The following is a 9,085-nucleotide window of genomic DNA, read 5'->3' on the forward strand; positions in this document are numbered from 1 at the left end:
AGTGGGCTGGAGGACAGTCTCATTTGTGATACTGTTTTTAAAAGCTCAGACAAGTCGATGGGATAAAACTGGTTAAAACTCTCTTGTTGCTGGTGAGGGACCTCTGAGTAAGAGACCGCGGGGGTAATAGAGGCTCTGATTGACACCACCTTATTGGTAAAATAAGACAAAAACAATTCACAGTCATCATTACTTCCAGCTGAGGCACAAGGTGTTGTGTAACTTGTACTTAATGATTAAAGGAAAACTCCGAGAAGCTACTGTAAAATAGTCTATACTTGATATATTAGCAACTTAAAGGGAGAGTTGTGGCTATTATTCATGACACTGAGGTTTAAAGACAACAAATGTATAACTTAATACACAAGAAAAATAATAAATATAGATGGTGCTTTAAGTACCCATCAGGGATATAGCTGACAGCTTCATATTTCCCCAGGTTTATTGTGTCAGTTTAATTAAACACAACTATTTTAGGAATACGCACCATGTAAGCACAATGTCAACTGATATATTAGATAATTAAATAACACTTTCTGACACTGTGCCCCTTCACAACACAGTAAAAGTACAGTAAAAATGCAGTTTACTAATTTGCAATTAATCAAATGAACAAAGACAGTGCCCTGGGGGCATTTGTGGCCCTTAAGGGTCTGAGGGCCCAAGAACAGTTGCCTGCTTTACCTGTTTGGTAATCCAGCCCTGTGGAGGAGGCTTTAAAATATAATTCAGATAAAATGTACAGACAATATAAATGAATAATTAACTGAACAAATAAAATGTTGAAAAATCAAATACTTCAGACATTTTGGTGCCTGGTCAAAATGTTGTGTGTATAGGGCTCCTGACCTCAATATTTCTAAAAAAAAAAAAATCCTTCCTAGCTCTGCTTGAAGGAGAAGTAGCCCTATCCCAAGTAGCAAACAATATTTTAAGGTACCATTTCCCGTTTGTGGTCCCTGTGATTAATGTTGGCTATTTCAAACCATCTCTCATGGACTCAAACAGCAACGAACCCCTTAAAGCTCTACATTTTTTGCATAATTGCTCTCCATTTTAAAGCCAGTATTGCTTAGGTATGCATGAAGCAAATCACCAGCTGACGCGTGGGAACTGTGAAATAACGGGACATCTTTTGAAATCCCCTAGCTCTCTCTCTCTCTCTCTATCTCTGTCTACCTCTCTCGACCTCCCCCGCATAGATTCCTGCCTGCGCGTTCATGTCTCCTGAATTGCGCGGCGGCAGCCTCGCGCAGTTCGGTTCAAGAATCGTTATTTTTAGCGCCTGGTTCGTGTTGCAGTGTCGGGGTCGCGAGAAGAAGCTTTCTTCCCCATCTCCGTGCCACAGTTTGAGAGCGGGACTCGCGGGGAGCACGGGAGGGCTGCGCAACGCACTGACTGCGCGGGGAGTTGCGGTTAGACTGTAGAAAGCGAGGGACGCGGATAACGGACTGACACACATCTTATCACATATCACGTATCATATCACCGTCCGACACACTCTCGGGTCCACGTTAAACCGCCTGCCCGGAGATGGCTAGCCCCGCAGCAGGTCGAGATGTCCCGAATGCCCCGCCGCGGGACGAGCCGGAACGGTTGGAGCCGAGCCGTCCCGAACCAGCCTGTCAGGAGGCACAGAAATGGATAGAGGTAAGTGACCGTTCAGAGAGGCGCAGGGGCCTGCTGCTCCAAGGGTAACGGGCCACACCGTCATATACTGTGACCCGGGATATAAATACATATCACTAACAGCACCGGTGCACCGTCACCTGTTGTGGGGACGACGCAGTGTCCGGTTACTGTTCGGGACAACGGCTCTGCTGCATGTGTGGACTCTCATATGTGTGAAAAGTTTTCACATGTCTGGCTCATAATGACATTTAACACCCGGAGCAGCGCTGTGGCGACTTTAAACGCCAACAGAGCGCGCACATAAGCGACATAGTAGCCTAGTAGTAGCCTAAACCCCGCAAAGTAGTCGTTTATTTCCCGTTTGTTTGTTAGGCTATAGCGATTAAGAGACCGTTTTCTTTCTTGCATGGAGGAGGAACGCCCCCCTTTTTGAGGCGCGAGGGGATTCCGGTTGATATGGTTATGAAATCGGACCAGCAGTCACGCACACGAGATGCTGTATGCCTACTGTAGGAGCAGAGGATGAGATTATCATTTGTGTTTTGCTGCATCGCGTCCACCATCAGCTAAAAACGCCTCTCTATATAAGCCTGAGTGGTGATTCATGATCCGCCCGTGGAGATGCTTTATGACCTATTTCTTTCTTTCTTTCATCATGGTGTGTGTTAGCCTAGCTACCTGCCAACTAGAATTAGAATCTCAGATTGGGGGAAAAACAGGTTGGATGTACAACAAAATAATAAAAAATAAACTTTTATGTAAAAGTCTTGGCTGTGTTTTCACAGGAGTCCCAAAATCTGTGCAGTGTCTCACACACACACACACACACACACACACACACACACACACACACACACACACACACACACACACAGACCAGTCACAGGTTGAGAAGATGCATAGATAGATTTATTTGACACATCTGAAGGTAAAAACAAGACTGAAAACGCCCAGTCCTGACATATGATTACAATAATTAAAAACCAAATAAGGATATAAAAGCGTATTTCCATTGTGTTCCCTGTTAGAGAATGAGTAAGATGGCTGACAGACAGTTAAAACAGGCAAGACAAACTCACAAAACAGACTTAAGACTGATTATTTAACAACCATTTCTTTACCAAGGAGACTTTGGGTTTCAGCAATGTTTAATAGCCAACAACTCTCTAAAGTGCCTCTTTTAATGGGCTCTGAATCAGTGCAAACTGACAAGAATGAAATCCAGTTTGAGATTAAACATGTATCCAAACAGTGTTACGTAATTTAATTCCAAAATAAATCCATTAAAATCCATTACAGTTACAAGGAAAGAAATTAGTAATTAAATTACAGTTACTTATGATAAATGTTCACGATTACATTGGGGGGGGCTATATCTGAATATTTTCTGTAAAAAGCTAGGTTAGCCTATAAAAACCTAATATTCATTTTGTTGTTTTCCATGTGCACTACGTCTTCTTTGCCATTTCCAGCCTCATTTGTTTAGTAAAGTTTGATGCTATTCTGATGCTTTTGATTGGTTCTCATGTTTGAATTTGCAGCACTGCCCGCCTGCCAGTTAAACTGCCTCTCAAGCTGTCTTTTGAAAATGGGTAACAGCTGAAAACATTCATTAGAAATGTAGAAAAGTAATCAAAAAGTAATTAAATGTAATAAGGCGCATTACTTTGATAAAGTAATTGAAATAGCTACACTAATATTACATTTTAAATAGGGTTAATTATACTTGTGCTGGGTAGTTTTAACTTCTTACTTCTAAGTATCTAAACGTTACAAGGCAACACTTTTTGGCTAAACTCCAACCATTAGCCATAGCTGTGCGTCCACTGGACAGGTGAGAGGTGGCAAGTAGAGATTGTCGCAAGCCAAAGAGGTGGGTATACACCAGTTTAACATGAGCTGAGAAGGTTTTACATTTTTATGAAAGACTGCTGCTCAATTACTGAAAACTTGTTCAATGTTTAGAGCCAATTACGTTAAATTCAATACTGGATCAGTTCTTCCTTCCTTCCATCTATCTATCTATCTATCTATCTATCTGTCTATTAGATAAAGTTAAATAGTTCGCCTGGGGCCACATCTTTCCTCCATGATTACTTTTAGACTTTCAGAGGCCACAGAAGTAGATCATGCATCTCCCATCTGCCCAGTTCAAATCTGTAAGTGTCCCACATACAGTTCAAGAAGAATCTAAATGATCAGCATTTATAAAGTATTTCAGTGGAGAGTAATGACCTATTTAGGTGGCTTTAGGGATGGTAATATGCTCAGACAATTTAATCTCCAAACTTGCAGTTATCTTAAATGTCTCTTATTCTCACTAGTCATCATTGTGCCATTCGCAGTCACAAAAACAGATGACACAATATTGCATCTTCCAGTTTGCAGGATTAAGTTATCAGCTAGACTTTTAATAATTCTCATACATCTCAAATAAATAGACAACCTTCCTATATATTTTCAGGATTAAATCAGGAATGCATTATGATATACTCAAGATATGATTTAGATGTAAAAATATTTGATCTTAGAATAAGTATAAGAAAGAATCTGACCAGGCATGGATGGAGATTACATTTTACGATACTGATTCATCAAAATTAAACACTGCACACAAATCATCTTCAGCATGTGCTTTATTCCACAAATGTTTTTTTAGCCATCTTGCCTTCATCATGGTGGTCACGGTGTCTGAGGTTGTTTGTGGTTTATTTGCATGCAATCCACCAGTTTTTTTTCAAAATAGTTTTTACAGAATGCAGTATTTCCTCCCAATTGATAAAAGTGCTTACAAGAAAATGTTTACAGTATTAAATACAAGATATACAACATTACAGCCAGCTTTTCAACATACGGTATGTCATCTTAACCCATCTGATCAGTGGACAAACAGCTTGACTCAGTAAAAAATATCAAATGCTATCCCTCCAGCCTAATTTTTTATTACACAATATACTCAAATCTCTGTTTTTGCCCATATGAAACTAATTTCTAAGTCAGTCAGTGCAGTTCACCTCATTGACTTCCTCTTTAATTGAAGTTCAGCTTGTTCTCAAAAATGGCTTCAAAGCTTTCCATTTTTGATACCCGCATTTTGGTCTTTGTAGCATCAGTAGTGAGCATAAACAGTCTAGTTTAGGTTAATGCTGGCCTCCAAGTCTTAATCTCTCCTGCAGTGTATTTCCTCTTGCTTTGTCGTCTTCCTGCCTCCTAATTCTCTAGTTATTTTTAGACTGGTCAGGCTGACACTATTTGTAGTGGTGTATTTACATGCTCTCACAGGTGGCGAAGATTCACGGTTAACCATAGCCACCCTACGCTCCATGCAGTCTCAATTTCAGTCTGCGTGTGTGTGTGTTTTCCCATGTATGCACACACACATGCCGATCAGCTATGCATGATACTTCTCACACACTCGTTGCGACACGCCCCGGTTGGGTGACACTGGTCACTATGGGAACATAACATGGACAGGCGCTCAGGTGTCTCTGTTTCTAGGGGGGGTGGCAGTAGAGCAGTAGGCTATATACACCACATGACCCAAGCAGGAAATTAGACTGGCACAGACAAGGCCTTTCTATCTGTTTATAGACCAGACAAGGCTGGATTAGACTGTCTCAAAGCTGATACGCTGTTGAAGATGCATTAAATCTGTTGGATGTGACATTGAGCAGGTTAAAGTTGCTCAAGCTTAGAGAAACACAAAGTTAACTTAAGTGACAGCAGTTAACCTCTGCTGTCACCGGCATACAGTATACAGCTAGAGTTGGGGTCTGTCTGTCACACAGGGTATGTGTGTGTGTGTGTGTGTGTGTGTGTGCCAGATGTCACAGCTGTCCAAGGCAGATTAACTCCAATGGTCCCAGACAGCCAGCTGTTTGTGCACAAGAGAGAGAGAGAGATTGTGTGAGAGCGGGGATTTGCGGATTTTCCATGCATCAAATGCCGTATGAAAGAATGTAAAATAATGATGGCACAGACTTGCTGTTGGCAGAGATGTCTTTCATGCCTCGGTGACTTTTCAAGCTTTTGTATAGCCAGACAAAACTAAACATGTAATGTTGTATCGTAAATACATATATAATAGCATAAACTTGCAGAAAGGTGCGTTAATAGCATTATGCTGTGTCATGATATATTATTGATTGACTCTGAATAACATTGTGCAGGTTTTTCAAGTAGCGTTAGTGTAAAGTAGTGCACTGAACTAGACTACATTTAGGATGCAAAAATACACTGAAATGTACATGCAAACAGACTCATAGTGAGTAAAGGGTAGTGAAATGATCAACATAATTTTGTACTTTTGTTCTTGAATTTACTTTGTACTTGAATTGCACAAAAGTTCTGAGGTTAAACCTTAAGATAGATAAACCCTAAATTACAGCTTTAATAACTGTGATCCAGATTAAACCCACCCACAATCTGGATCATGACTTTGTCTCTCTGGCTTTCCCTCTTCCCCTCTCAGTTTTTAGTCTTTGTTATCTTCTGTTTTTCTTTGTTTTTCACATGACCATTAGAGTGCAGAGTGCCTACAGCACATGATAACATTATAACGAGGCTAATGCTCCGGCAACAGCACAAATTAGAACACCAGCCTCTCTCAGTGGTCTGTGCGTCGCACTGGGGCTCTAACTCTATACATCCCCATCAGCTGGCTTTACTGGAAGCACATAGACAGTTCAGCATGGTTCAGCATAGCCCTAGTTTGTGCCTCCCATATGCCACATTACATTTGAGTCACCGAGCTCAGCTAAGCATCTGATAAAGAAATACCTGTCCATATCTGAAAAACCAAGAAGGTCTTTTAAGAACATTTAATGGTGTTCTAACCATTTGGACTGCCTGCATCACTTAAAATTGTTTTTAACTCCTTTCCCAAGTCGCAACTCTCAACATCAACGGTAGCCGGAAATGACATATGACCTTGCTGAAATTGTACGATGTGAACCAACTAACCTTCAAGGAGGATGGCATGTGATTATACTGTATTCTGATATTTTATTATTACATTGTTATTTTCATACAAGATACCGCATCTATGTTAAGATTGTAAGGAGCTATGTCATTTCTGTCTCAGGATATACAGACACAACTTGTGAAACATGAGAGAAATCTTTTCAATCATGCAGCGAACTTAACATTTTTAATCCAAATGGTTAGAAGAGTTCGAATAGCAGCAATTAGTAGGATTTGTCAGGGGGGATTTTTATGGAGAAACAGATGCTTAGTTTGGTGACTTGAATTGAAATGATAAAACACGAGAGGCACCAATTTAGGTTCAACTCAGGATATTGCCTCTGTGTCCTATGATAAACATAAACAACAAAATGCTGTCATCTGCAGCAGCATGTCACTTTTAATCTGGACCTGCAAAATTCTGGCATTTGTCACTTTAATGTATTACAACACATCTGTGCTAACTTTATGTACTGCATATTTTTCTCTTCTTCTGCCTCGCATTCTTTCCATCTTTTTACAGTTTTCAAAATAAAATTAAGGGTACTGTGGCCTACTTCTGCTTCTCTTCCCCCACCCCAACACACACAATATCTCACCTCAGGGTTTAAATGGTAGCTGCTGCTGCCATTCACCCAGACTGAGCAGAGCAATCCACCATGAGGACTGAGAGGGAGCGAGGTGAGGGTCGAATTACTGTTGCTGCCGCTGAAATACCCTCAAGGCTTTTGGCTTGGTTTTTGTGGCAGACATGAATGCTCATATGACACACATATACACCCTGTCTCTCTTTTTCTAACGACAGTCATTTTTCCTCTGCGTAGACTTTTCTATCCAAAATATATACTTTCACACTAACTGCTGTATTTCCGTTTCAGCATTTTACACATAACCAGTCATTATCCACCCCCACCTTCCACCCCACTGTCTGTGCCCTGCATCCCACACGCACACACACTACCTACACAGTTGTCCTGCTCTCCTTCAATGCGCTACTCTACTTGGTCAGTAAATTATGCATGAGCATGCTGTAAATGTTTCAAAGACCTGGAGTCAAACCTTAATAAACATGACGTATGCCAGCATATGTCTGGGGTGTCTATGTTTATGTGTGTGTGACACAACAGAATGATGAAAGACAAGAAAATGAAAGAGATGCCAATGGGAAACATCTGGTCATCTCTTATATAACGAAAAACAATAGGCTGTTTTCATAGCTGCAGATGCACTGTGAGTGAGTGTGTGTGTGTGTGTGTGTGTGTGTTCCTGTCATACATACGCGCATCAGAACTGTACATAATGAAGTACAAAAAATCATTAATATCACAAGAAAGAAAGAGCAGGCAAAGACATATTTTGATTTGTGTATAGTTTAAATGACATCAGTATCCTGACCCTCAGATTATTAAATGTTTGTGGTAACTTGCCAACAAAAACTGACACACTGGCTCAGACTAAGTGGGGGGATTTTTTGTGGATGGATGTAACATAAACTGTATACGAGCAGTTGAGACGGAGAGAGTGTGTGCCTGCAGTTAACAGTTTGGGTGCTAACTGTAATCTGCACTAATCTGGATTAGAAATCTAAACAGTGTCAGTCGAACCTCTTCTTTTCCATTCATTCCTTTGGCTGCTGGTTACACCACAGTTCCAGAAAGCAGTGTGTGCGTGTGTGTGGGTTGGTGCTGTGGTAGTATGTCACTGCTAGCTTCCTGATTCCCTCCTCCTCTCCTGCCTGCACAGGATAGACTGCAGATTGGAGTCCAGGTTGGAGGATTGAGGTTATCAGCTCACTGCGTGCATCTAAATCAGTGACGTGTGTGGGTGCATTTTGGGAAAATGGAATGAGGACACAAAACAGTGTGTCATTTGCTTGGCATGTCTCTAATTTGGTTTCTGCTGAAGCAAAATGTTGGGGGAAGGGTGACCCGAGCAGCGGCAGGTTCCTCTGTCAGGGACACATTTAACCCTTGTGTTTTCTTCCCGTCAACCATGCACTTTTTTTCCTCCCGGGTCAAAGTTGACCCGGTCCGGTTTGCCTGGTTTTAAAGCATCCATTTTAACTTATCACCCAATTCTGTGTTACACCTTCTTAGCCAACTCCATTCTAACTCATTACCACTATTTTTACAATTCTTGATGGAATTTATGGTCAATATGTCTCATTTTTATGAAACTATACGAAATTTATAAGCCAAAAAAAGCAGAAATTATGAATTCTTTTGAATAATAGTTAAGATCAGAGGACTATATGTTGATGGATTATCACAGACTAGTATATGTCAAAGTTTGGTCTGGATAGTGTTTTTAAACCATTTTAATTTTTTTATAATGGCTACAATTAATCCCACTTGTTGTCCTCCCGGGTCAAAGTTGACCCGGTCCGGTTTGCCTGGTTTTAAAGCATCCAGTTTAACTTATCACCCAATTCTGTGTTACACCTTCTTAGCCAACTCCATTCTAACTCATTACCACTAGTTCTACACTTCTT

The 9,085-nt window shown here is 40.8% G+C and overlaps 1 protein-coding gene across 3 annotated transcripts in view; it reads left to right on the plus strand.

Annotated features, from left to right (window-relative positions):
* Positions 1 to 1,221: 1,221 nt before the first annotated feature.
* Positions 1,222 to 9,085, plus strand: part of limch1a (LIM and calponin homology domains 1a) — a 32,542-nt gene continuing 24,678 nt past the window's right edge. For all 3 annotated transcript variants that reach the window (XM_046047450.1, XM_046047454.1, XM_046047455.1), the window contains exon 1: positions 1,222 to 1,650. In XM_046047450.1, coding sequence (XP_045903406.1) covers positions 1,534 to 1,650 — 117 coding nt within the window. In that variant the 5' untranslated portion in view covers positions 1,222 to 1,533. The remainder of the gene's footprint in view (positions 1,651 to 9,085) is intronic.

Source organism: Micropterus dolomieu, linkage group LG04, assembly GCF_021292245.1.
Source record: "Micropterus dolomieu isolate WLL.071019.BEF.003 ecotype Adirondacks linkage group LG04, ASM2129224v1, whole genome shotgun sequence".
Lineage (NCBI taxonomy): Eukaryota > Metazoa > Chordata > Actinopteri > Centrarchiformes > Centrarchidae > Micropterus > Micropterus dolomieu.